This window comes from Macaca thibetana, chromosome 13 (genome assembly GCF_024542745.1).
Source record: "Macaca thibetana thibetana isolate TM-01 chromosome 13, ASM2454274v1, whole genome shotgun sequence".
Lineage (NCBI taxonomy): Eukaryota > Metazoa > Chordata > Mammalia > Primates > Cercopithecidae > Macaca > Macaca thibetana.
In genome coordinates, this window is record NC_065590.1 from 88,687,331 (window position 1) to 88,715,241 (window position 27,911).

General features: G+C 37.0%; 1 protein-coding gene, 1 long non-coding RNA gene and 1 other non-coding gene across 6 annotated transcripts in view; 2 read left to right on the top strand and 1 right to left on the bottom strand.

Annotated features, from left to right (window-relative positions):
- The window catches only part of LOC126934193 (uncharacterized), a 155,298-nt gene that overhangs the window by 125,346 nt on the left and 2,041 nt on the right, over positions 1–27,911 (bottom strand). The window contains exon 2 of the long non-coding RNA XR_007718868.1: positions 26,593–26,798. This is a non-coding gene — a long non-coding RNA (uncharacterized LOC126934193). The remainder of the gene's footprint in view (positions 1–26,592; positions 26,799–27,911) is intronic.
- NT5C1B (5'-nucleotidase, cytosolic IB) lies at positions 46–27,741 on the top strand. Of its 4 annotated transcripts, none has more exons than XM_050754733.1 (10): positions 57–186; positions 2,028–2,117; positions 2,447–2,626; positions 3,224–3,367; positions 4,664–5,128; positions 5,408–5,575; positions 6,686–6,815; positions 13,518–13,640; positions 14,045–14,229; positions 26,500–27,741. In XM_050754733.1, the coding sequence occupies exons 1-10, from the start codon at positions 157–159 to the stop codon at positions 26,821–26,823; spliced, it is 1,839 nt and encodes a 612-aa protein (XP_050610690.1). In that variant the 5' UTR covers positions 57–156; the 3' UTR covers positions 26,824–27,741. The 4 variants fall into 4 exon arrangements, with proteins under 4 accessions (XP_050610693.1, XP_050610690.1, XP_050610691.1 ...); XM_050754734.1 differs by having other exon boundaries at positions 3,224–3,361; XM_050754736.1 differs by lacking the exon at positions 2,447–2,626 and having other exon boundaries at positions 46–186; positions 3,224–3,361.
- LOC126934497 (U6 spliceosomal RNA) lies at positions 6,207–6,313 on the top strand. The gene has a single exon (XR_007718970.1). It is a non-coding gene; the product is annotated as a U6 spliceosomal RNA (small nuclear RNA).

Here is a 27,911-nt window from a genome sequence, read left to right on the forward strand (position 1 = left end):
ATATTCACAGAGTCAGTTTGTTACTATGGAATCACATATGATGTCATAAATTTGACATTCTAAATGCAAAGCTAGACTGAGCAAGGGAAGTGACAGGAAATGGAGCTGGGGAGACAAAAATCTGGATAACAACAAAAGAATTTCAACAGTTAAAAAATGAGTCAAACATCTCTCAAACAGAAAAAGGTGAGTGAATCGAGTGTCTTAGAATCTTGCCATGGGGCTGAAGAAATGTGGACATCAGTCCATCATTTGCCTCTGCAAAGGCTCTGCAACAACCAAATAATTTCAGATAATGGCTTCATGTAGAGGAAAAGAGAAGGAAGAGAATAAAGGCAATGGAAAGAGCAGAGAAATGGGAAGAAGGAGAAATTTTTTAAAAACGAAGACAGAAAAGAAAAAGATTAAAACATGTAGTATACAAATCATTCCAATAAGTCAATATTCATTTAGCATATACTCATATGTTAGTAGTAAAAGGTAAAAACAGTGGCTGTCTTTGAAGAAGGCATGGCCTAGTAGGAGACAGAACAGACAAAGGACAGCTCATTGCTCTGTAAAAGTATATACAAAAGACACAAGCAACACAGGGCAATATTTCACTCTGGGAACTTCCCCCAGGTCACACGGAGCTGGGTTTTGAAGAACATAAGAGAGAAGAGGAGACCATAAGGAAATAAGGGTGCTGTATGCAGGCAAATACAAGTCACTTGGTATTAGTAGAACACAGTGATAAAGTGTAGAGTGAAGGGCATGCAAGTAGCAGGTACACAGGAATACATCATGAGGCTCCTGGTCGAACCAAGTGAAGAAAGTGTTTATCCAGGAATGAAGCATTACTAGATTTACATCTCATAAATATTACTCTAAATAAATACAGTGGACAGATCTAGAAGTGGAGAGGATTTAAGGCCATGAAACCTGCTCGAAAGGCTATATTCTAAAAACGTAGTCCCAGGATGGTCAGAGGCCTGGAACAACGCAATGATAATTGAGATAGAAAAAAGGAACTGGATTTAAAATATCATTTGGAATTAGAAGTAAGAGGATATTATGGTGACTGCTATGTATGTGTATAAGGAGGGTGAGGGTTGATGAAAAGATTATAAATTAGTTCAGGAGCCATACAGCTATGCCATTCTCTCATGCAACTAACATTCTCATGCAACTGACATTGATGAGATTTTTCCTGCTGCAAAACATAGAGCTTAAATGGATGACTATAGAGTGCTCTAGCAGATCATGGTCTAACCTAGAAGTTGTGCTCCTTAAACAGATAAATAACACTAATCTTGATCACATTGCGGCCACTTACTTATCATAAAACAGTTTAAATAATACTCCAATAAGTATCTCCTCCAAATGAAAATGAAAACATAAATATTTGAGTAGAGTTCCACAAAGTGAGTTATCTTCTTGTGCTCTGTTACTTGGTTTTCCCTATCTGTTGTTAATTTGTTGGTAAGAAATCCCTTTCCACTCTACATCTATGAGTAATTACATGATAGGAACAGAAGACATGACTTTCAATAAATTTGTATGAGATTAAGGTCCTTATATTTAGAAATCAAACTAATATTGGTGAGGCTAGATCCACAGAAAATTTGAGCTATAGTGATGATGAAAATGAGAAAAAAATTGAATTCTAAATGGTAAGGAAAAATAAGTTTCATAAGTAGCAATCTTCAGAGTAACAGAGAAAAAAAAACTTATTCTACATAAACAACTTCACAATTCTCTAATATTTCGCATGTTATCAGTCTTTAAACAATAAATGCTTTATATCTCAAATCTATGAACCAACAAATTTCTATATTAAATTTTGTTTATATAATTCTTTTTAATAAAATATGTGTTATCTTTTACTCATTCTTGTTAGAACGGGGAAACTAAGGTCTAGAGTTTATATCTTTTTATATAAGCAAATAAATAAATTCCATGTTTTCTTTATCCTTGTATTCTTAAAGTCAAGGTTCCTAACGCCCTGAGATTAAAAATTAATAAACATTCTTTGTTTCCATGTCAAGAATGAGCCCGGAATGAGGTCCTCAAAAGAGAGTCTAGAAGCAGAAAAAAGAAAGGAATCTGACAAACAAGGAGTTCGTCTGAGCAATCAGGTGAGCCGATCTCTGTAGCAGAGGTGAGGAAATTAAGGAGCAGAGAGCATAAAGGAAAATGTTAGGGGGCAGGGAGTTCTGGGAGAGAAGACCAAGCTGTTGAGAATTGTATTAAGCAATCCCTAATGTCCTCATGAGGAAGTTAAGGAACTAGGAGAGGTTGGGCCCTGCCTTCCCCTCCATCCATACCCGAGTGTTCACTTAGAATGTGTGGAACCACAGCAGGCTCCTCTGCTCAGCCTACACAGGGAGGAGACTGATCTTTGTTCAAATCAGGGAGGGGAGGGGGTCTGGCCATCGCATTGACCACTTTCTGCACAATCTTTCAGATGAGGCGTGCAGTCAATCCGAATCACTCGCTGAGATGTTGCCCCTTCCGGGGTCACTCGTCGTGTAGACGCTGCCTTTGTGCAGCTGAGGGAACAGCCCTTGGCCCCTGCCGCACAATACGTATTTATATTCACATGTGCCTGTTGTGGGAGCAGGGCCAGCAGATCACCATGATGAGGGTGAGCAGAGATCGCACTACTGATTCTGGAGGGGAACCACAGACAATCTGGGTGAGGGGAAGAATATGGCAAATAGAAACTCTTTTACTTTGCTGCTTCCTGGTCTCCTTCATTCTTGTTTCTCCTAAAAGGAAAGCTTGAGGGCTCCATTCCTTTTAAGCAGCTGCTTTAGAGTCCCCCTGCAACCTCAGTGGGGCACCAGCTGCCCTCACCTTTAGAGTCTGGTAAAAAACGGTGGATATATCATTTCAGCATCATTTAACAGGCTTATCCTCGAGGGAAGAAGTGAGAAAAAGGGAGGAACAATGGTGAACCATACTAAGTTCCATATACGAGGAGTCACAGTGAAAAAATATGTTTGCATCTTGGTTTTGGATGCTCTTTCAAATGGACCCCCACATAGATGCTCCAAACAGAAGTGAGGACTTGACCAGAGTTAGAACAGTACACAAGAGTTCAGGTTAAGAGTCAATGAGGCCAGGGATCTTCTCACTGGGTGCTGCTATATTCAGCCTGACATGACTATTCTGCAGGCACCTGTATAGAAGGAGTGGGTGACAGGGTTTTACACCCTTGGGTTTCTTCTTTCCATCACAGGGATCACAAGAATCATCACTGCGCAAGACAGACTCTCGAGGGTACCTTGTGCGCAGTCAATGGTCTAGAACATCCCGCAGCCCATCCACCAAGGCTCCATCCATAGATGAGCCTAGAAGCAGGAACACCAGTGCTAAGGTAGAGGTAAAGATGAAAGGGAGGAGTAGATGATAGAATAATAACAATGGTTAACATTTATTGACGCTTTCTATGTGCAAGGCCCTGTTTATGTGCTTTACATGTGTTAGCTAATTTAGCCCTCAGGAGAACTCCCTTCCGCCCATAAATCCCATTTTACCGCTGAGAAAACTGAAGTATAGAGGGAACTTGTTTAAGGTTTCACATTAATAAGTTGTAGAGCTAGCATGAAAACCCAGGGGCTCTAGATCTAGAGGCTGCACACTTCCTCCTTCCTTCCTTAATTCGACAAATAGTTATTAACTGTGATTCTCAGAAGAGAGAAGGAAATGGTCACCACAAGAGAAAAAGAGTGTCAGATTGTGTGGGGCTTTGAGTCTTTAATTAGGCCTGACCACATAAGCAATTAAACAAAAAAAAGTTAGTTTTGAGATTAAGAGTTTGGAAGCAGAGAGAATGATCCAGACCCAGCCACTGGGAGAGCATGCATTCCTACCCAATTCATCATCTCTATCGCATTTGACTCAATCATCTAAAGAAAAACATCCTTTTTTGAGTCATGTGTGAAACAATCTGAAATCATACATGGATGCCTAATAACTTCTTGCTCACCTTAGTAAAGGAGATTTTTCTCTAGAATAGTCCTTTCCTGTTTAGGAAAATGATTCAATATAACTGTGGTCCCCTGGCACAAGGAGCTCTGAAGGCCCTGTGGAGATGCTCCAGTCTCCCGACAAGCGACTTTCCCAGCCATCACTCTAACATTCACATGGGGAGCGGGGAGAGACATGCCCCAAGGAGATATGTAGCGTGTTCTGGTGAGAATGTCTGGCCCACTTTGCTCATGGAGTTAACTGGAGGTCACACACTAAGGCACTGGCCAAGCAAGATCCATTCTGCACGCCCTCTGTCCTACCTGCAGGCCTCTGACTGAGTAGGTATATGCCAAGCAGGGGACAGAACTTTGCAAACCATGTGTCAGCTGCCTAAGGGGGAGGAGGAGGACTGGGTCCTATCTACTCCAAACAAATAAAAATGTGCGAAATGCTTATGGGGAAGCTAGGGGAGAGAGAATGAAAGCAGACAGTCTCTGTGTCTGTTTAACAGAAATATCAAACAGCTGAAGCCTAGAAATGTCCGGTTCCCTTAAGCCCTACTTAAGGAGCTGAGATGAACCAGCACCCATCCAAGGTCTAGGAATGGAACGGGCAGAAAGGACAGATCCTTGACGGGAGCTGGGCAGAGCTGGCCACAGGGACCCTGGGCAGGCCTCGACTTCAGACGCCCATTGTCTTGCTGCAGCTCCCCAGCAGCTCCACGAGCTCCCGGACTCCATCCACCTCCCCAAGCCTTCATGACTCCTCACCGCCGGCACTGTCCAAGCAGCCCTCGCTCCAGCCGCCCGCGTCGCCCCAGCCACCCCGGTCGCAGGACTCACGGCCTCCCACGCCCCCAGAGCCCGATCCTGGCTCCCGGCGCAACACCAAAATGCAAGACAATCCGGAGGCCTGGGCCCAAGGCATCGTGCGGGAAATCCGCCAGAGCCGGGACTCGCAGTCGCGGGAATATTCGCGCACATCCCCCACCGAATGGAAGTCCTCCAGCCAACGCAGGGGGATCTACCCCGCCTCCAACCAACTGGACCGCGACTGTCTGCCTGAGCAGCAGCAGCAGCAGCGGGAGGATGAGGACGACTACGAGGCTGCCTACTGGGCATCCATGAGGTCGTTCTATGAGAAGAACCCGAGCTCCTCGCGTCCCAGGCCGGTGAGCGAGCCTGCCACCCCTGGCACCCGGGGCGCCCCTCCTTGCAGCGGGCAGCAGAGCCTCTTCCAGCCGCCCTCCTCTCCACTGCGCAGGGAGGTCCTCCCCAGTCTCCCGCTTCTCCTCCCCAAACTTCAGGGAGTCCCAGCCTCAGCTGTTTCCAGCATCCCACTTCTCCAAGCAGGGACCCGCGGTCCTATTCTCACCCTCCCGTGGAGGAGCCCCAACCCTGTCCCCTTCCTGGCTATGTGACTGTCCTCCCGTTGGCGTCCCTCTCTGCAGCCCAAACCCAAGAACGCCATCACCATTGCTCTCTCATCCTGCGCTCTCTTCAACATGGTGGACGGCAGGAAAATCTACGAGGAAGAGGGTCTGGAAAAGTACATGGAGTATCAGCTCACCAATGAGAATGTCATCCTGACCCCGGGTCCGGCGTTCCGCTTTGTCAAGGTACTCTGCAAGCTGTCTTTGGTCCGCCAGGACCCTCGATGGCGAGGGAAGGACCCAGGCCAACCCTTGGGAGGGCATTCAATTTCCCAGATCATTCCTAGCCCACGATTGTCATTCTTGTCTCCTTCTAGCTGACCCAGGTCAGTTTATGATTTTGCACAGGCTTCCAGACTGTGGAAGAACTCCAGCCCACAGCCCTAGATTTGGTATGTTAGCCTTCCCTAAGTGAAGTCCTAATCATGAGACCTGTAACAGAAGCCTCTCTCCCTCGAAGGAGTGCTAAGAAGCCATAATGAATTTATAATCCTGAGTAGGAGAAATAAAACGCCATATTACAGTGAAATGAAATTCACGTTAGCTCTTCTGGCCCCAAACATAGCATATTAAGAAAATAAAGATGCTGTTGGCACTTAGGGGTGTGATTTTAATAGAAAAGGTAAGGTTCTCTGAACTTACACTGAAATGTATAGCACTTACAACTTTGATCTGCTTATATAAATATTACACAATAACATTATAACCATACAAAAACAAATGACACCTCTACAAGTTGTTGGTAGAATGTACTTATGAGTCATAGTAAAAGCATGGGCAGGAGCCACAAACCTAAAGATACATGTTAATACACAAAGTACTATCTTTGACAGCATATATACTAAAATTCGAACAAAACAGAGACAATTTGCATGACCTCTGGGCAAGGATGACATGCAGATTCATGAAGCAGTCCATATTTTTCAAAATTAAAAAACAATCATTAGATGATCAATAAAAGCAGATTTTAAAAATCAATCAAACATAGACAAAGCATAAAAGGATTAGCCTGACCCTACTCTCTACCTGTCCCCCAGAGATAATTCTAGTGAACCTAAAGTTGAAACAATTCTCAACAAACATTACTGATGTATTCTGAACATTAACTGAGTTCCTATGAATGAGAGGTTGATAATACAGAAATGCATGGGATAAATCTTCCTTAAAGGAGCCAGAATCTCTCAGAGAAGATTCTTCAGAGCTTGAATTTGACTCTGATGAGATGCTTCCTCTGTGGCTTCCCCAAAACCACCTTGCCTGCCCCTCTTTACACACATTCATGTTTGTAATCTGCAGGCACTACAGTATGTCAATGCTAGACTCCGTGATCTATATCCTGATGAACAGGACTTATTTGATATTGTACTGATGACTAATAACCATGCCCAAGTGGGAGTGCGGCTTATAAACAGCGTCAATCACTATGGTAAGTAAAATAAATACCATGTGGAAGAACAGCTCTCTGCTCTGAAAGAGAGAAGCCATGTTATTTTGCTAACTGTGGCTTAACCAAACGCAGCGTCTTTGATACTGACACCCCCTTCTGCGCCAGGAATGTTTATTTGCCTATGTCAGAACAAGAGAGGCCATGTTCATTTTTAACTTCAGCACAGAGTTGGGCTCAAAGCTCTGGACTTAACTTGTCAAGTGTGAATTTCAAAGTCTTAATCCTAGGTCCTGCAATATATTTCTCTGTTTTATGTTTTTCACTTCTGAACTTGACTTCAAGGAGCCGTCAACCGAAAGGTTTTTACTGTGTGATCAAACTTCTTGCTCACCACAGATTCGTGTTAAAGGTTTAAAGGTTTTCACCTCTCCTTTCCACTCTTAAAATCTGATTGTCCCCGGCTGCTTTCTCTCCCCACACATAAAATAATTTACATGGAAAATTTGATTGATTCTAGTCTCTTCAGTGTTTCTATCAGTGTGTTGGGGACTTTAAGAGAAAGTTCCAACTTTTCCTATTATGGAACTACCTGAATTATTTCAGGCACAATTGGCCTATTTTCCACATGGATGTGTGAAGTTAAAATAACGTTTAAATTGGGCATATTTACAAATAATCGAGATACAAGTTATGAGTTTTACTTTATATTATTCTAACTATAAGGCTGGAATCATTGAAGTACATTTAAAAATATTTTTGCCTTTTAAAAGTGTAGTCTTCTTAGTGTTATGAAGTAAAAAGAGAGAACATAAAAATTTAACATAAATGAGTGCCATATAACAATCACCTAGTAAACAACAGCTAGTATTTAACATTGATTTAGTAGGTGATTAAGGTCTATCCATCCCTCACCACGCTGACCTATCAAGGCTGGAAGCGTAAGAAATCAGTTATTTACCTGTTAATTCTGCTGATGAACTGTGTACAACCTTCTCATGCAGCCTTGTTCATGGAATAAAAATCTTTTGACCCAGAAGAGTTAGTTACTTCCTTCTCTGGGTACTGAAAGCAATTCGTATCTCTGTCTGCCGGGGTCTTTATTATAACAAATGTTTTACATGCCAGGCTCCTCAGTGAACTGTGATCTCCTTAAGAAGAGGGACGACGCTTTAATCATTTCTGGAGTCTCGGTGTCACCAAATAATTTCTGGGTGATGAAATTCACATGATTTAGGGATTTGTAGAGCACACTTTTGTGCCACATATGCCCAACATTGACATAAGTGAAAAAATGAGAGCATTTTCTAATACCAAAGCAGATACTTCCACCAAGACAGTTAATGGACCTGACCGACTCTCCTGGTCCATACAAATGATAAACAACTAACTAGACAGTATTCTGCTTTATATCATGTATACCTACCAGTTTATCATATATCTAAAAAAAAATCCTTTGAATTGGTACATATTCTATCATTTGGATAATCCTATACTTTATATAACTACTGTCACATTGTTAAACGTTTTGCTTTTATAAATAACCCTAAACAGACCTTTTTATAGAAATCTTTATCAGAATTTCAGAATATTCCTTTTTAAAAAACTAAGGAATCTTAGGTCAAAAGGTACAAAGCTGTTAAAAGCTCTTAATACATATTGCGTATCATCAAATCACTTTCTAGACAGCTTGTACCAATGTATACTTTTACCCATAGTATATGAAGGTGCCTATTTTACAAACCACTTTCAGACAGCCAGTGTTATTTTGTAATAGTTACTGATTTACAAAAGCATTTGATGTTATATTAATGTTTAATGATAATAATTCACTGTTATATGACTAAATTGCATGTCATGAGGGTTTAGTGTAGAGATTACTTCATTACCTAGGTAATAAGCATATTACCCAATAGGTAATTTTTCAGTCGTCATCTGCCTCCCACCTTCCACCCTCAAGTAGGCCCTGATGTCTATTGCTCCCTTCTTTGTGTCCATGTGTACTCAATGTTTAGCTCCCACTTATAAGTGAGAACATGTGGTATTTGGTTTTCTGTTGCTGCATTAATTCACCTAGGATAACAGCCTCCAGCTCCATCCATGTTGCTGCAAAAAAGATGATCTCATTCTCTGTTATGGTTGTGTTCCACGGTATATATGCACTACATTTTGTTTATCCAGTCCATCATCAATGGGCATTTAGGTTGATTACATGTCTTTGCTATTGTCAATGGTCCTGCAATGAACATTTGTGTGCATATATTCTGGTTTTTTGTTGTTGTTGTTTGTTTGTTTGTTTGTTTTTGAGACAGAATTTTGCTCTTGTTGCCCAGGCTGGAGTGCAATGGCACTATCTCGGCTCACCGCAACCTCTGCCTCCCGGGTTCAAGTGATTCTCCTGTCTCAGCCTCCCGAGTAGCTGGGATTACAGGCATGTGCCACCACGCCCGGCTAATTTTGTATTTTTTTAGTAGAGGTGGGGTTTCTCCATGTTGATCAGACCAGTCTCAAACTCCTGACCCCAGATGATCTGCCCACCTCAGCCTCCCAAACTGCTGGGAGTACAGGCGTGAGCCACCATGCCCTGCCATATATATATTCTTATGGTAGAACAATTTATATTCCTTTGGGCATATACCCAGCAATGGGATTGCTGGGCCAAATGGTAATTCTGTTTAAAATTCATTGAGAAATCTGCAACCTGCTTTCCATACCAGCTGAACTATTTTACACCACCAAAAGCAGCACGTAAGTGTTCCTTTTTAACCACAACCTCATCAGCAGGTCAGTTTTTGATTTTTAACAGTAGCCATTCTGATTGATATGAGATGATAATCTCATTGTAGTTTTGATTTGATTTTCTCTAATGATTAGTGAGGTTGAGCATTTTTTTCATATGCTTGTTGGCTGCATGTATGTCTTCTGAGAAGTGTCTATTCATGTCCTTTGCCCATTTTTTAATGAGGTTGTTTCTGCTTGTTAATCTGTTTAAATACCTCACAAATTCTGGATTTTAGACCTTTGTTAAATGCATAATTTGAAAATATTTTCTTCCATTTTATAGGCTGTCTGTTTACTCTGGTGATTGTTTCTTTTGCTATGCAGAAGCTCTTTAATTAGCTCCCATGTGTCAATTTTTTTCTTGTTGTTGCAATTGCTTTTGGTGTCTTCATCATGAAATCTTTGCCAGAGCCTGTCCAGATTGGTATTTCCTAGGTTTTCCTCGAGGGCTTGGGACATGCCCCAAGGAGATATGTAGAGTGTTCTGGTGAGAATGTCTGGCCCACTTTGCTCACGGAGTTAACTGGAGGTCACACACTAAGGCACTGGCCAAGCAAGATCCATTCTGCACGCCCTCTGTCCTACCTGCAGGCCTCTGACTGAGTAGGTATATGCCAAGCAGGGGACAGAACTTTGCAAACCATGTGTCAGCTGCCTAAGGGGGAGGAGGAGGACTGGGTCCTATCTACTCCAAACAAATAAAAATGTGCGAAATGCTTATGGGGAAGCTAGGGGAGAGAGAATGAAAGCAGACAGTCTCTGTGTCTGTTTAACAGAAATATCAAACAGCTGAAGCCTAGAAATGTCCGGTTCCCTTAAGCCCTACTTAAGGAGCTGAGATGAACCAGCACCCATCCAAGATCTAGGAATGGAACGGGCAGAAAGGACAGATCCTTGACGGCAGCTGGGCAGAGCTGGCCACAGGGACCCTGGGCAGGCCTCGACTTCAGACGCCCATTGTCTTTAATCCATCTTGAGTTAATTTTTGTATCTGGTGAAAAGAAGGGGTCCCATTTCAATCTTTGGCATATAGCTAGCCAGTTATCCCAGCACCATTTATTGAATACAGAGTCCTTTCCCCATTGCATGTTTTTCTTGACTTTGTTGAAGATCAGATGGTTGTAGGTGTGTGGCTTTATTTCTGGGTTTTCTAACCCATTCCATTGGTTTATGTGTCTGTTTTTGTACTGGTACCATGCTGTTTTAGTAATTGTATCTTTGTAGTATAGTGTGAAGCTTGGTTATGTAATGCCTCCAGCTTTGTTCTTTTTGCTAAGGTTTGCTGTGGCTATTCAAGCCCTTTTTTGATTTCATGTGAATTTCCAAATAGTGTTTTCTAATTCTGTGAAAAATGTCATTGGTAGTTTGATAGGAATAGCATTGAATCTGTAAATTGCTTTGAGCAGTATGGCCATTTTAACAATATTGATTCTTCCTATTCATGATCATGGGATGTTTTTCCATTTGTTTGTGTTGTCTTTCATTTTTTTTCAGCAGTGTTTTGTAATCCTTTTAGAGAATTTTTCACCTCCATGGATAGCTGTATTCCTAGGTATTTTAATTTTGTGTGTGGTGATTGCAAATGGGATTGCATTCTTTATTTGGCTTTTAGCTTGAACACTGTTGGTATATAGAAATGCTACTGATTTTGCACATTAATTTTGTATTCTGAAACTGCTGAAGTTATTATCAGAGGTAGGAACTTTGGGGCAGAAACTATGGCATTTTCTAGGTGAAAAATCATATCATCTTCCAAGAGAGATAATCTGAGTTCCTCTCTTTCTATTTGAATGTCTTTTTTCATTCTCTTGCCTGACTGCTCTGGCTAGGACTTCAGGACTATGTTGAATACAAATGGTGAGAGTGGGCATCCTTGTCTTATTCCAGTTCTTCTAGCTTTTGCCCATTCAGTATGATATTGGCTCTGGGTTTGTCATAGATGGCTTTTATTATTTTGAAGTATGTTCCTTCAAGGTTGAGGCTTTTATGGGGGAGGGGGGTAACACGAAAGGATGTTAAATTTTATTGACAGCCATTTTTGCATCTATTGAGATTATCATATAGTTTTTACTTTTAGTTCTATTTATTGGATGAATCACATTTATTGATTGGTGTATGTTGAACCAACTATGCATCCTAGGAATAAAGCCTACTTGATCATGGTAGATTAGCTTTTTGATGTGCTGCTGGATTTGGTTTGGTAGTATTTTATTGAGGATTTTGCATCTGTGTTCTTCAGGGATATTGGCCTGAAGTTTTCTTTTTTCTGTGTCTCTGCCAGGTTTTGGTATCAGAGTTATGTTGACCTCATAAAATAAATTAGGGAGGAGTCTCTCCTCCATAATTTTTTACAATAGTTTCAGTAGGATTCATACCAGTTCCTATATGTCTGGTAAAATTTGGCTGAGTATCCATCTGGTCCAGGGCTGTTTATGGTTGATAGGCTGTTTATTACTGATTCAATTTAGAAACTTGTTATTGGTCAGTTCAGGGTTTCAGTTTCTTCCTGGTTCAATCTTTGGAGGTTGTATTTTTCCAGGAATTTATCTATTTCTTCTAGGCTTTCCAGTTTCTATGCATAGAGGTGTTTGTAACAATGTGAGGGGTTTTTGTTTTTACTATTTCTGTGAGGTTGGTAGTAATGTCACTTGTGTCATTTCTGATTGTGTATATTTGGATTTTTCTCTCTTTTTTTCTTTGTTAGTCTAGCTAGCAGTCTATCAATCTTATTGATTCTTTCAAATAACAAACTTTTGGTTTTGTTGATCTTTCGTATATTTTTTCACATCTCAATTTCATTCAGTTCAGCTTTGATTATGGTTCTTTTCTTCAGTTAGCTCTAGGGTTAGTTTTTTTCTTTCTTTTTTTTTCTAGTTCCTCTAGGTGTGATGTTATGTTGTTAATTTGTGATCTTTCTATCTTTTGATAAAGGTGTTTCATGCTATAAACTCCCCTCTTAACAGTGCTTTAGATATGTCCCAGAGATTCTGGTATGTTGTATCTTTATTATCATCAGCTTCAAATAATTTCTTGATTTCTGCCTTCATTTCATTGTTTACCCAAAAGTCATTCAGGAGCAGGTTGGTTGTTTATTTTCCATGTAATTGTATGGTTTTGAGATAGAGCTTTTTTTTTTTTTTTTTTTTTTTTTTTTACAGAGTCTCACTCTGTTGCCAGGCTAGAGTCCTGTAGCACAATCTCAAGAGCCACATCTTAATAGACCTTTACAGTAAGTGAGCAGGCTGTAGTTCAAGAAAAAGTACCCTGTTCTAGCCTAGACAAGAGTCAAACACTTGGGCTCAAGTCTGCTCTATGCATCTAAATCAGTGTGTTAGATTAAGTCTTTATGTCTAACTTTCCTTTCCTGTAATGAAGATAATAATACCTTCAGTATGTTTGTAAGAATAAAATGGCATGATCTATGTGAATATACTATGCATATAAACTATAATGTACCAAACACAACCACTATTACATAAAATAGTTTAGGAATTTTAAATATTGGTGCTATAAGACGATTTTAAAAGTTTATTTCTTTTTTTTTTTTTTTTGAGACGGAGTCTCACTCTATCACCCAGGCTGGAGTGCAGTGGCCAGATCTCGGCTCACTGCAAGCTCCGCCTCCCAGGTTTACGCCATTCTCCTGCCTCAGCCTCCCAAGTAGCTGGGACTACAGGCGCCTGCCACCTCGCCCGGCTAGTTTTTTGTATTTTTTAGTAGAGACGGGGTTTCACCGTGTTAGCCAGGATGGTCTCGATCTCCTGACCTCGTGATCCACCCGTCTCAGCCTCCCAAAGTGCTGGGATAAAAGTTTATTTCTAAGGTAACTTTCCTTTAGGTTCACAAATAAAGCCAGTTGAATTTACAAATAAGTTCAGTTATCTGTAAGGTAACTTTTACTTGGATTTACAGCATTTTGTCTTTAATCTCTGTCATAACAAAGTCTTTCTTGTCTGATAATAGGCTTACTGATTGACCGCTTCTGTCTGACCGGTGGAAAAAACCCAATTGGCTATTTGAAGGCATATCTTACCAACTTGTATATTGCTGCAGATTCTGAAAAAGTGCAAGAGGCAATACAAGAAGGTATTAGTCTGATTTTATTCCTCTAGTTAATAAAGAGGTTTACACTAATGGTTACTTACATTAAGTTTTGCATATGATTATGAGGCTTATGGTCTTGTTGGATATTCTTCTGAAGTTTTTCCACATGGGGCAACACTTAAGTCTGTCCTTTAGAGCTTTGACTTTCCTGGAAATGGACATCCTCAGTAATTGTCCTACAATCCACTTTACATGTTCCCATTCCTATAGAAACAGAGGCAGTGCATAGACAACTGTTCTGAGATCTGTGGTTGTGAAGAGGAGTTGAGCCATCAGGTAATAGCTAGAGAGAAAACATAAGGTCTGGAAGAATTTGTTTTTTTAATGGTAGAAACTATAACGCATGGACCTAAGAAGAGTATTAATCAGTCTCCATAATCTATCAGGTATTGCCTCTGCCACAATGTTTGATGGAGCCAAAGACATGGCTTACTGTGACACCCAGCTCCGTGTAGCCTTTGATGGGGATGCTGTCCTCTTCTCTGATGAGTCTGAACATTTTACCAAGGAGCATGGGCTGGACAAATTCTTCCAGTATGATACATTATGTGAAAGTAAGCCTCTTGCTCAGGTAGGTTCAATGAGTGCTAATTAATTTTTATGTACTTATTTATGTACTTATTTATTTTCTATTCTATATAAATATCAATATTGGTCCATTCTGATGAATGTTTAAGTTATTTTAGGCAGGCCACTCCTTCTTACTGTCTTATCTTTGGAGCTTTCTTTCTTTCTTCCATGAATTGCTCACTTTGATGCATTCACTGCTGATAACTTTATTTTTAATTTTAACCTTATTTTATCTATACTTTTGGAAATGCTTGTATGACCTTCCCATAATAAGAAGTATGCGAGTAACAGGAAATACTACTTATCAATAAGCCACTACTACATAATAAATTCTCAAAATAGTAGGGTCATTTCCAATAGATTAGAGTAAGCATTTGTTGAATCTCTGTTCTTGACTTCAAACTCAAGAAAGGCATTGCTTAATTGAGAAAATATGCACAACTAAGAACTTGAACTGAATCAAATAATGATCCTCAAACAAGTGCAAATTATGAATATGTAATCAAACTGAAACTAAATATTTAGATTTTTTTGGATTAGTGCTGTTGAGTACCTTTCAATCCATCCATGAACCGAAGTGTTAAAATCAAGGTCGAAAATGAACAGAACCTATAACTTTTGAACAAAAGGAAATCTGAGATCAAAATGTCATTTAATCTGAATCTAAACTTATAGGTCTTTTATTTCATTCTATCAATTTTCCCAAGAAATTTAATTGTCCTTTTTCTCAGTTCTTCCTGAACTTAAGTTAAACTTAAATATTGTTATTTTTATATAAATTTATAAAAGTATGAATAGACTAACTGAAAGTTGAAAAGTTTTTCTACTTTGTCACCTCTCATTAAAGCAAGCAATATTTAAACTATGAGTGTGTGTGTTCAACTTCATACTCTCTTTCTAAATAGCTCCTTTGGAAACCTTAACCTAGTGTTATAAAGTTCAGTATTAACAAAGCTTACTATTGAGAAGAAAATTCTTTGTTATATTTTATATCAGTCTACTCTGCTGAAATTCAGAGCCGTTCACCATTATTGAAATGTGGAAATCCTCCATAAAAAGAACACTTAAACAAAAACACTTCAAAGAAAGCATTGCTTCCAGACAAATGTTAAAGTAGTATTTTCTCATCTGAAGTAAATAATCTAAATTTCTTTTAAATTTTACATTTTTCAGTTCTTTTCTCATGTTGTACTTTGTTATTTTCTTCAGTTTTATTCAGTTACACTTAATTTTTAAAAGTTGCACATATTTAATGTATACATTTTGATGAATTTGGACATATACATACACACATGATACTGTCACTACAAATAAGGTAATAAACATATCCACCGCTCCCAAAAACTTACTTTTCTCCTTGTCTTTTAAACATTTTTTTGTTTTGTGGTAAGAACACTTAGCATAAGATCTATCCACTAAACAAGTTTTTAAGTGTACAATACCATATTGTTAACTATAGGCACTACATTGTACAGCAGATCTCTAGAATTTATTCATCTTAGCAGGTCTTCCAGGTCTCATCCATTTTGTTACAAATGGTAGTATTTCCTTCTTTTTAAAGGCTGATTAATATTATGTTGTGTCTTATCCCACATTTTCTCTATCCATTCCCCTGATGATGGACATTTGGGTTATTTCCAAATCTTGGCCATTGTGAATAATGTTGTAGTAAACATCGCAGTTTACATAGCTCTTTGAGATCCTGCTTTCATTTCTTTTGGATATATACTCAACAGTGGGATTACTGAATCATTTGGCAGTTGTTCTGGTTTTAGTTTTTTCTGAAAAATTTCCATTCTGTTTTCCACAGCGGCTATACAATTTTACATTTCTGCCCACAGTGTATAAGGGTTCCACATTCTCTACATACTCCCCCACCATTTGGTATCTTTGTTTTGTTTTGTCTTCTATAATAGCCATCTTGACTAGTAAAATTTGATATTTGATCGTGGTTTTTATTTGGATTTCTCTGATGATTAATGTGTTGAGTACCTTTTCATATACCCATTGACATTTGTATGTGTTCTTTAGAGAAATGTCTATTCAAGTCCTTTGCCCATTTTTAACCAGCTTAATTTGTTTTTATTTTGCTGTTGAGTTGTAAGAATTCTTTGTATATTTTGCAAATTAACCCTTATCAGATGTATAGTTTGCAAATATTTTCTCCCATTCCATAGGTTGCCTTTTCACTCTGTTTCCTTTGCTTTGCAGAAACTTCCTAGTTTTATGTATTCTCACTTATTTTTGCTCCTTAAATGGCCTTTTTCTCCCATTAAACAATTAAAATTGTGAATCCCAACTCTACTTATTGCAGGAATACCCAACAAATTTCATGCTTTCCTTTATTATGCAGTACTTCTGCCAGTTTAAAAACCATGCCATTTTTTACATAAAAAAAGGTGATTTTCCATAAAGGCCAGAAGGCTTTGCTGGGTGTTCCATTGATGAGAAAGAATCTGTGAGGTACAACTCCTACTGAAGACATTCAAGTATGTTGCTAGTAGGGTGGTGGTTTGGTCATGACAATATCTTAATTTTGTCAAATGGAAGAGGTCTGAAAGTCACCAGCAAATGGGACAGCTGGAGAGGATTAATTGAACAAGTCTGAATGTAGTTTATGAGCCTCCAATCTCCAATGTAGTACAGTGACAAGTAACTGATATCTCCTGATTTGATCCCTATCTCTTGTCTCACCGTTCTGGGATAATGGTCTCTAAGTGTGTGTGTGTATGTGTGTGTGTATATCAGAATTTTTGAGGTATATTTATATAGAGTAAAATTTATAATTTTAAGTGGATATTTTAAGAGTTTTAACAAATATATATAATTGTGAAATAACCACTAACATAAAAATACATACTCAACCGTTTCATTAAATCACTAAATTCCCTCATGTCCCTTTGTAGTCATCCTAGTACCCTATCTCCAGACCCCATCAACCACTACTCATCTGATTTCTATTTCTATAGTTTTGCCTTTTCCAGGTGTCACATAAATGGAATCATATGGGACGCAATCTGACTTGTTTTATTTATTATAGCATAATGCATGTCATTGCATGTATCAGTACTTGGCTCCTTTTTATTGCTGAGTAGTATTCTATTCTGTGGATGTACCATGTTTTCTTTATTCTTTTACCTGTTGAAGGAGTAGGTCATTTCTAGTCTTTGACATTTATAAATGAAGCTACTTTTAAACATTTGAATACAAATTTCTGTGTAAATATAAGATTTCATTTCATTTTTAAATACCTAGAAGTGGAATTGCTAGGTCATGTGATAAGTAGTATACTGTATCATTATTTGATGAGATACAGTCAAATTATTTTCCCAAATGACCATAACATTTTGCATTCCTAAAAGCAATGCATGATTTTGTTGCTTTGCATTGTTGCTGGCATTTGGTAGTATTGAGTATTTTTCTTTTCTTTCGTTATTTAAGCAATTTTCGTGTTTATAAAAAAAAAAAAACTCATTGTAGTTTTAGCTTGCATTTCTTTAATGATCAACGTTACTGAGCATCTTATCAGGTGCTTTTTTCCATCATGTATCTTCTTTGGTGAAGTACCTGTTCAAATCTTTTCCTCATTTTATTGGGTTTTTGGTTTGTTATCGACTTCTGAGAGTTCCTCATATGTTTTGGATACTCATCCTTTATCAGGCATGTGTTTTACAAATATTTTCTCTCAGCCTGTGCTTGTTTTTCATTCTTCTAACATCTTTCAGTGCTTTTCAGTGAGCAGAAACTTATAATTTTGATGAAGTCAGATTTATCAGTTTTTTCTCTTAGAAATTGCACTTTTAATATCATATATAAGAAATCTTTGCCTAATCCAAGGCCACAATGATTATCTCCTGACTTTTTATATAGAAATTTTATGGTTTTAGGCTTTTAATTTAGGATTACGGTCTCTTGTGAGTCAATATGGTATTTGTGCAAAGTACAAGTTGTGGTTCATTTTTCCTGCTTATTCTAATTTCCTGGATATCTTAATTGTTCAAGCATTATTTGTTGAAAATGGTGACTTTCTGTCTTGTTCCTTTAATATAGATATTCATCCTTTTATCAATATTACATTGTCTTGATTATTGTAGTTTTATAGTAGTTTTTTTTGTTTGTTTGTTTTTTGACGGAGTCTTCGCTCTGTCGCCCAGTCTGGAGTGCAATGGCGTGATCTCAGCTCACTGCAACCTTTGCCTCCCGGGTTCAAGACATTCTCCTGCCTCAGCCTCCTGAGTAGCTGGGACTACTACAGGCGCCTACCACCACACCCAGTTAATTTTTCGTATTTTTAGTAGAGACTAAAATACCATATTGGCCAGACTGGTCTCGAACTCCTGACCTTGTGATACACCCACCTCAGCTGCCCAAACTGCTGGGATTACAGGCCTGAGCCACTGCACCTGGCTACAATAGTTCTTAGGACCAGGTGGTGTGAGTACTTCAACTTTGTTAAAATTAAAAACAACAACAACAACAACAACAAAATATATATATATAGAGAGAGAGAGAGAGAGAGAGTACAGTCTGATTCCCTTGCACTTTCATATAGATTTAAGAAGTGTATCTATTTCTGGGGGAAAAATTTTGTGAGAATTTTTATTTTTATTTTTGTTTTATTTATAGCTAGAGCTTGGGATAATAGATATCTTAATAATATTGAGTCTTTCTTTCCATGGACATGGTATTTCTCCTCTCCTCATTTATTTAGAACATTTAATTTTTTTTTTTTTAGTCTTTTGTAGGTTTCAGCACACAGATATTGCATTTTTTTATTTATACCTATGCATTTTGTAATATTTTGGTACTATCATAAATGGTACTTTTAAAATCCTTACTATCCAATTATTTATTGCTAATACATAGAATCACAATTGGTTTTTGTATTCTGCAACCTTGTTCAATTTCCTTGTTAGTTCTCACAACAATTTTGTAGATTGAGATTTTCTAAGTCAACAATAATGTTGACTGTGACTAAAGACAGTTTTATTTCTGTGTTTCCATGCTGTATATCTGTTATTTATCATTCTTGACTTTTTACCTTGCTAGTACATCCAGTACAATGTTCAGAACAGTGATGAGGGTGGACACCCTTGCCACGTACCCAGATCTTAGGGGGACATCAGTCTTTCACTCTTAACTGTTATCCATAGGTCTTTTCTAGATGCCTTTTTTTCAGGTTGAGTGAGTTACCTTCTCTTTCTAGTTTTTTGAGAGTTTTTATAATAAATGAAGGTTGAATTTTGACTATGCCTGATTTGCATCTATTGAGAAAAATCATGTGGTTTCTCTCCTTTAGTCTGTTGAGGTGTAAATTACATTAATGGATTTGTAAAAGCTGAGGCAGCTTTGCGTTGTTGGTATTAATTCAAGTTGGTCATGTGGTATTATCCTTTTCATATATCGCTGAATCCAATTTGTTAATATTTTGTATTATTTATTCATTTATGTCTTCATGTTCATCCTCTACAGTTTTATTCTCTTGTAACACCTTAATCTGACTTTAGTAACAGGGTAGTACTACCTTCATAAAATGTGGTACAAACTATTTAAAATGTTTGGTAGAATTTTTCAAAGAAGCCATCTGGGCCTGAACTTTTTTCTTTGTTGGAAGGCTTTTAACTACTGATTCAATTATTTTGGTAGCTATAGAACTTCCATTTATCTTTTTCTTCCTTTTCTCATTCTTTTCTTCTCTCTGTTTATGAGCTTATGTTTTTCAAGGAATTTGTTCATTTAAATGACTGAATTTATGGACATAAACTTTTACAGTGTTTTACTAATATGTTTTTAATATTTGTAGGATCCTTAGTGATGTGTCCCCACTTTTATTTCTGATACTAGTAATTTGTCTCTTTTCTTTTTTGTTGTTGTTTTCCTTGGTCAGTTTGGCCAGAGGTTAATCAATTTTCCTGAGCCAGCTGTTCCTAAGATTTTAAATGTGGAAGCTGAGATTGTTCATTTGAAACCTCTCTTCTAATATAAGCACTTAATGCTATAAATGTTCCTCTAAACACTGCTGTAGTTGCATCCCACAAATTTTGATAGATGATGGTTTTTTTTTATTTAATTCAAAATATATTTTTAAAATTTCTCTGTGATTTCCTCTTTGACCCACAGGTCACTTAGAAGTAGGTTATTTAATTATCATATATTTGGAGTTTATTCAGATATCTCTCTATCATTGAAACAAAGCTTAACTCTTTTGTGTTGTAATTAGAAAATATATTTTGTATCTCAATTATTTAAATTTATTGCGGTATGTTTTATGCCCAGAATATGGTCTATCTTGATGAATATGTCATGTGTATTTGAAAAGAATATTCTGTTGTCATGAAATATTCTATAAATGTCAATTAGATTATGTAAATTAATTCAGGTAATATTGCTTGGGTTTTTTATATTGTCAGTAATTTTCTGTCTATTTGTTTTACCTACTATTGAGAAGGCAGTGTTGAAATCTCCAAATATATTTGAGAACTTATCTATTTATCCTTTCAATTTTATCAGTTTTACATCAGTGTATTTTGCATCTTTGATTTTAGGTGTCCACATATTTAGGATTATTATATTGTCTTAATCTTAATTAATACCTTTAATCTAATTAATACCTTAATTAGATTAAAATGCTAATCTTAATTAATACCTTAATTATATTATGTATATTATATAATAAATAATATAATTTTTATATAATACATAATATTAATAAGGTATTAATTAAGATTAGTATTTTAAGATATGTATATATTTAAGATATGATTATATTAAGATATGTATATTATATAATACATAATTATGTAATATTCATCTGATACTCATATAATCATTCCAGCTTTTTTGGGGGGTTAATGTTTGTATGATATGATCTTTCTATACTTTTATCTATGCCTTTATATTTAAATTTTGTTTATATTTAACTTATTTTTCTTATAGATATTACAGTTGGTACTGCTATTTATACAATCTGGCAATCCCTGTGTTTTAATTGCTATTTTTAGGATGTTTAAATTTAACATGATCATAGCTTTGGTTGGATTAAAATCTACTATCTTCCTATGCTTTCTCTGTGTTCCAACCATTCTTAGTTTCCTTTTCCTTTTCTTTTTTCCCCTATTTACTTAAGAATTTACTGTGTGTTTTTACATGCTATTTTATCTCCACTATTGGCTTATGACTGATTGAAAATTTCTATTAGTTACTCTAGTGTTTACAATATGCAACTTTAAGTAATCACCATGTATTGTCAAACAATGTTATACTCTATAACATCATATGTGCGGTAAGAACCTTGCAACAACGAACTGCCAAACTCTCCCTCTCCTGTTTTGTGCTACAGTTGTCGTATATTTTTATTTTATCTATGCTATAAACTCTCTATACTTTGCTACTGTGAACGCTGAAAATGTGAAACAGGTCTCAGTAAATTTAGAAAGTTTATTTTGCCAAGGTTGAGGATACGCACACATGACACAGCCTCAGGAGGATCTGATGACATGTGCCCAATATGGTTAGAGCACAGTTTGGTTTTATCCATTTTAGGGAGACATGAGATACTTATTAATCAACATATGTAATATGAACATTGGTTTGGTCTGGAAAGGGAGGACTCCAGGCAGGTTTGAGTTTCTGATTAGCCCCTCCAAAGAAGGCAATCCTATATGTAGTTATCTCAGTGAGCATAGCAGTGACTTTGAATAGAATGGAAGGCAGATCATCTCTAAGCTGTTCCAGGCTTAACTTTTCCGTTTAGCTTAGTGACTTGGGGACTGCAACACTTATTTTTCTTTTCCACTACTATTTCTGTTTTTGGTAATTAAATACCTTCTACTAAATAAGGATGAGGCAAAATATGTATTTCATATTCGAATTCCTTTTAATCATTTTCAGAGAGCTTCCTTTCTTTGTGTAGATCAGGTTTTTCTCTGTTATCATATTCCTTCTGCCAGGAGATCTTTTGTTTTATTTTGTTTTCTTTAACATTTCATGTAGTACAAATCTACTGGTACTGAATCTGTTTTTCTTTGCCTAAAAAGTCTTAACCTTATTTATTTTTTAAAACCATATTTTATTTTTACTGAATGTAATATTCTGGGCTTACTATGTTTTTCTTCCAGCACCTTAAAGATGCTTTTCCATTGTCTTCTCATTTGTATAGATTCTGATGACAAATGTTATGAATTTTGTATCTTTAGTCTTTAGTATGTAATGTGTCTATTTTTCTCTGACTGCCTTCATAATTGTCTATATTTCCTTTGGCTTGAATATGAGAGGGGAGTGTAAGAGAGTGTGTGTGTGTGTGTGTGTGTGTGTGTGTGTGTCCCACAGCATTTCAATACTCTGGATTTTTTTCCTCACTCTTTCTTTTTCTCTTTCTCTCTTTTCAGTTTGGGCAATTTCTATCGACTTGTCTTCAAGTTCACTCATTCTTTCTTTAGCTGTGTTGAGTCTACTGATACATCCATTAGGCACTCTTTATATAGTTCCATTCAACTCTCTTATCATTTCAATCTCTTTGCCAAAATTGCCAAAATTGCTAGTCTACTCATGTATGGTATCCACCTTTAAAGCAGACATTTAAATATATTAATCACAGTTATTTTCAATTCCCTCTGTTATATTTGTGATATCTGGGTCATAAGTCTAGTTCTTTTAATTTCTCCTGAAAGTAGATTGTTCATTTTGTTTTGTTCTGTTTTACTGTAGGACTAGCAATTATTGTGATAGATTGAATCAATCAAATCAGGTGTTAAACTTGTTTTAGATTTTGTGGTTGCTATGGTTATCTTCATGGCACCACAAGATCCAAGCTTGTCTGGTATCAACTTTGCCAGAGGGTTTTTCTCCAGATTTCTAGTCGACTTTCAGCAGTAGGCCTTCCCTGTGTGTCTGCTGCAGAGGAGGTTCCTCCTTCTTACCCCTTCCCAGCTATTTCTTCTATCTTCCTAGGGCTTAGGGATGAACATTCTCCTGGATCTTGCCATGCCCCAGTGATAGCCAATATCTAATGGTACCGATCCTTGATAGTCTCTTATCCTCCCAAAGTTAGAATGTTTTCTTCTGTAACAGTGGATCTTTACTCATGCCGTGGAGGATAACAGTGTTCGAAGCCCTTCTAGCAGTCTAAGCTCTTTGTTTCTGAGGGTATAAGCAACTGGGGGAGTTTTAGTCTTTGCCCCCAGTGGCAGCTGCTCCCCTCCTCCACACCTGTACCATCAAGGATGGCTTTATTCTATCACCCTACTGCCTGCAGTCTTTGTCATCAGCATCTAGTGAAGTCCATGGAGAAAAGCCTAAAAGAGAGTGTGTACTTCTCGTGCCTGTGGATCCCAGGGCTTCTATGCTCTCTCATTGGTGCACCCTAGTTCTTTCTCAATGTCTTTTTTAAATTACTTGAATTGCTTGTACTTGCTTGTATGGAATCTGGTATAACTTTTTTCAACTCTCTACCAAAAGTACACAGTTCTTGCACTCCACATCTTCTTGAAGATGCCTGTTTTTCCCTAGTTTTCATGCTAGTTGGTTACCCTACAATCTCAGCTCTTTGATGGGCTCAAGAAAAGTTATTTTTTAGATTGGAGTTTTCTCGTTATCAGGGTTGGAGTAACAGTCTTTCCCTAGTATTTGCTTTTTCTAAGTTTCCCTAGTAATTTTATATTTTTATTGATAAATTATATGCTGTACTACTGTGCAAATATATAAATTACAAAACATACCCCAAAATAGAAGTAAAAGAGAATGAGATGGATACTTGATTTGAATATGGTGATATAAACTCAGCATTCTCTGTTTCTTCCATTTGGAAATCATCCAAAAACAGCAAGGGAAACTGTGCCCCTCTGTGTTTTAAAGACTAACTGCAATGATGGTGGCTCCTGCCAACAGTCACTATGAGTTTGCTGCTCTTGTCAAAAAAACAGTCCCAGTTTTTTCACCTATATGTTTGGCCTCTTACCATGAGAAAGTATATTTACTTGTTTTTTCCTAAGATATACAGCCTTAAAGAAAATTTAAGTAAATGGTTACACAATAAGTCGTGTTTACAGAAAACAGTTTGTTTCCATGACAGCAAAGAAGGGAGCCTTTGAATCATGAAAACAAGTCAGTCTCCAAATATTCCCATTGACCTTCCCCTAGAAACCCACCAATTGTCCCAAGAAAAACCAGTCTACTTCAGTACAAGTAATAATAATAAGAGAACTGACATTGAATACATTCAAAGATACTATGAGAAAAAGGCAGATTAAAAAAGAACAAAATCTAATAACAGATGAAGAGCTCTTACAAGAAAAAGTTGACATAATACAGATAATTATGACTAAACATTTGCCATGACTTTTAAAGACTTAAAGCAAGATCATAAAGTAAAAATGCAATAATCAAGGAAGAGATGATAAAATGTGAAAGTTATAGAATGCTGTAAATCTTTCCTCCCTTCTAATAGAGATATTACCCATCTGGTACAGATTAAAAACACAATTACATATAGAAAAATGACAGAAATAGATAACAGGTAAAGAAGACCCAGCATATGCCTAAGTAGAATCCCTGAAGAAGAACTTTAAAATCATGTTGGGAGGGGAATTGATGTTAAATATAAAGATGCAAATTAACGTAAAAATATAAATTAAAAACTGATAAATTATCAAAAGATATTTATATATTAAATGATTAAAATATTAAATATTAAAAGCCCATATTGTGTGATAGAGGTATAGAATCAAAATGACCATCACTGAGAGGCCTAGTGAAATTATTGGGCTTCAAAATGAAGAAATAATTATTTGGGCTGCCTACTCATATAAGTGGTGGAAGAGGTGGGATGGGAAACAAGAGGCCCTCAAACTTCTCAAGAGCAGCATTCAAAAGCAAAAGACAGTGGAGCACTACTTATAAGATCTTGTGGAGAATCTTATATATAAATCATGTATTCTATATCCAGCCAAAAGTTTATTCAAGGACAGAGGAAACAGATATACAGTTGAGAATATACCATATTCTCAGGGATTATTACCATAAGATGTTTTTGAGAAAATTAGTACTACAGGACAAATTTTGGCCAACACGTGGAGGACTAGAAGCACAAAGGCACAAACATTCATATAATATAGTTAACCATAGAATTCGAACTAAAACAACTGTACAAAAGAACAAATTTGTATGATGTACAAATTATATAACTAACAAAAAATGGAAAAATATGGGGAAAGAAGGTCTACAGAAGAAGTATGCTGGAATTTTCAGTTACAATAGCCAATCAAAGGATGAAATGTAAACTTGATAAATAGAAATAAAACAAAATGTAATAATGCAAAAGTAAATAAACACCAAGGAAAAGTAAATAAATGACCAAAATTAGATGGTGGAGAAGAAATAGAGGACTACAGACACATTGAAGAAACACCCTGCTTTCATTATTTCTCATTATGAAGAATAATAGATCTGGGATTCTTTTTAAAAATGAGGACTGAGGGTACTATAAAAGGTTATAGTTGTAAAGGTAATTTATAGAAGGAAATAATGTAAACCTTCTTAAATGTCAGAAGAACCACCCATATACAACTACAAAGAAGAAAGACACAGATTATTGAACAATCCTTTAAAATCTTTAAAACATGGAAAATGCAATAAAAACCACAAGACAGAAACAATCTCAAGTATATTTGTAATATAAATAAATGTAAATGAACAAAAACAACTATTGTTTTAAAAAATAAGATTTTCAGGTTGTATCACGTAGCAAAATCCAATTCTAGGCTCTACGCAAGAGATACTAAAACTAAGTGTTTGGAAAGGTTAAAAATGAAAGACACAGTTAGATTCAAGTCAAACAGCATTAAGCTAGACAAAAGCATATACTTTATAAAGTTAAAATGCACATTCACAAAAAGCAAATTAAAAGAGTAGTGCTTTGGTAACTAATTAGAGTTTATTTAGAGTGACCCGCTATTCCAGCTTACCATGGATAGTTTATGTCTGTTGTCCTGGCTTAATTATTTATTGAACATTCTTTCATATTTAAAGTATATAGGTTTACATGTTAAATCATATGGTCATTTTAGGCACATTCCAGGGATGCAAGGATGGTTCCATATCAGACAACATATTCACATAAATTCCTATCGAATTTTAGCCTTTTGCCATCAGCTTCATAACACTGCATGTCATGCTGTATTATATCCTTTGTATTGTATCTTATGGGTCTCTGCTTTTTAGCATTCACTTTCTTTGGCTCACTGTATCACAGCTGTGATATATGTTCCTTTTACAGGGTCCCCTGAAAGGCTTTCTGGAAGATTTAGGCAGACTGCAAAAGAAGTTCTATGCCAAAAATGAACGGTTACTTTGTCCTATCAGGACCTACCTGGTTACAGCTAGGAGTGCAGCCAGTTCAGGCGCCCGTGTGCTGAAGACCCTTCGACGCTGGGGTCTAGAGATAGACGAAGCTCTTTTCCTTGCTGGAGCCCCCAAAAGTCCCATCTTGGTGAAGATCCGGCCCCATATCTTCTTTGATGACCACATGTTCCACATTGAAGGGGCACAGAAGTTAGGTTCCATGGCAGCTTATGGCTTTAATAAAAAATTCAGTAGTTAGGGGCAGGGAGGAGAAATAAAGTGGTAATAGTCTGGTATTACAGAAGCCACTTCTTTTGACTCTCTAGGATTATTAGATAGGTATTTCAGAAAATTGGACCTTAAAACTTAGCTTCTTTGGAAAGATTTCCTCTTGATTTTTTGGAAAACCTTTTGAACCCTCAAGTTACCATCAAACTACTTCTCTTTGAACTACCAATACTGTTGAATGTCATTGCACCTATCTCTGTGTAAGCCACAATGATGACTCTTTAAGATAAGTTTAGAACTTGAATATTTGCATGCTTAAAGGACTGTTTTAGAAGCTTACTTAGTTTCATGAAGCACTGCTCATTTTTGGATGTTTGTAGATAACAATGAATTGTTACCCATCAGCATTGTAGAATAGTGTCTTCAAAGGTAGAAGGAGTATGGTTAAGTACACTCTTGAAAACTGGACCTTTGTATTCTGTGACTGCTATGGCCAGCCCTTTAAACTAAGCAAAATGAGAATTTCACTCTACCTGCATAACAATTTTGATACTGCTCATTTAGAAATAAATCATCTGGTTGTTTCTCCAGGGTACTTTCTAAGATAAGCCTTAAACAAAAACTCTTAAGAAAGGTTCTCTGAAAATTACTTGGTGGGTTAAATGCCTCTGGTCCACAGAGTTTCATATTTGAAGTCTCTGGCTTTGGGCCTGGCAGGCTGGCACATCCATATTTGTATGGAAAAAAAAAAAAAAAAAGACCCTACACTACCACTTCAAAATGTGACATGAAGTGTAGAATCCTGGTCCTTCATTGTCATTCTCATGTGATTTTTGTTTTGTTTTCAACAAAAATTGGTTTGTCATTAAATATATGTTAGGCACAGTGACCTGGTTATTTTCACATGTTACTTCATTTTCTTATCAAATTAAATGTTTGTTACATAGTATCATTATTACCTTCCTTTTTATCAATGAGGAGCCTAAGATTCAAAAAGGTTAATTAGATAGCTTGTTTAAGGATATGGAGCTAATGAGTGTTAAGACTAATTAGATTCAAATTCAAATCTTACTTCAAAAGTTATAATGAGGTCTCTTTCCTCCCTTCCAAATAGAGTTA

Excerpts from the sequence above, each read along its gene's own strand:
- NT5C1B (XM_050754733.1), top strand. The coding sequence starts at position 157 with ATGAGTCAAACATCTCTCAAACAGAAAAAG. Across the intron at positions 5,129-5,407 it reads GCTCCTCGCGTCCCAGGCCG|CCCAAACCCAAGAACGCCAT; the intron begins GTGAGCGAGCCT and ends CCCTCTCTGCAG. Across the intron at positions 5,576-6,685 it reads CGGCGTTCCGCTTTGTCAAG|GCACTACAGTATGTCAATGC; the intron begins GTACTCTGCAAG and ends TGTAATCTGCAG.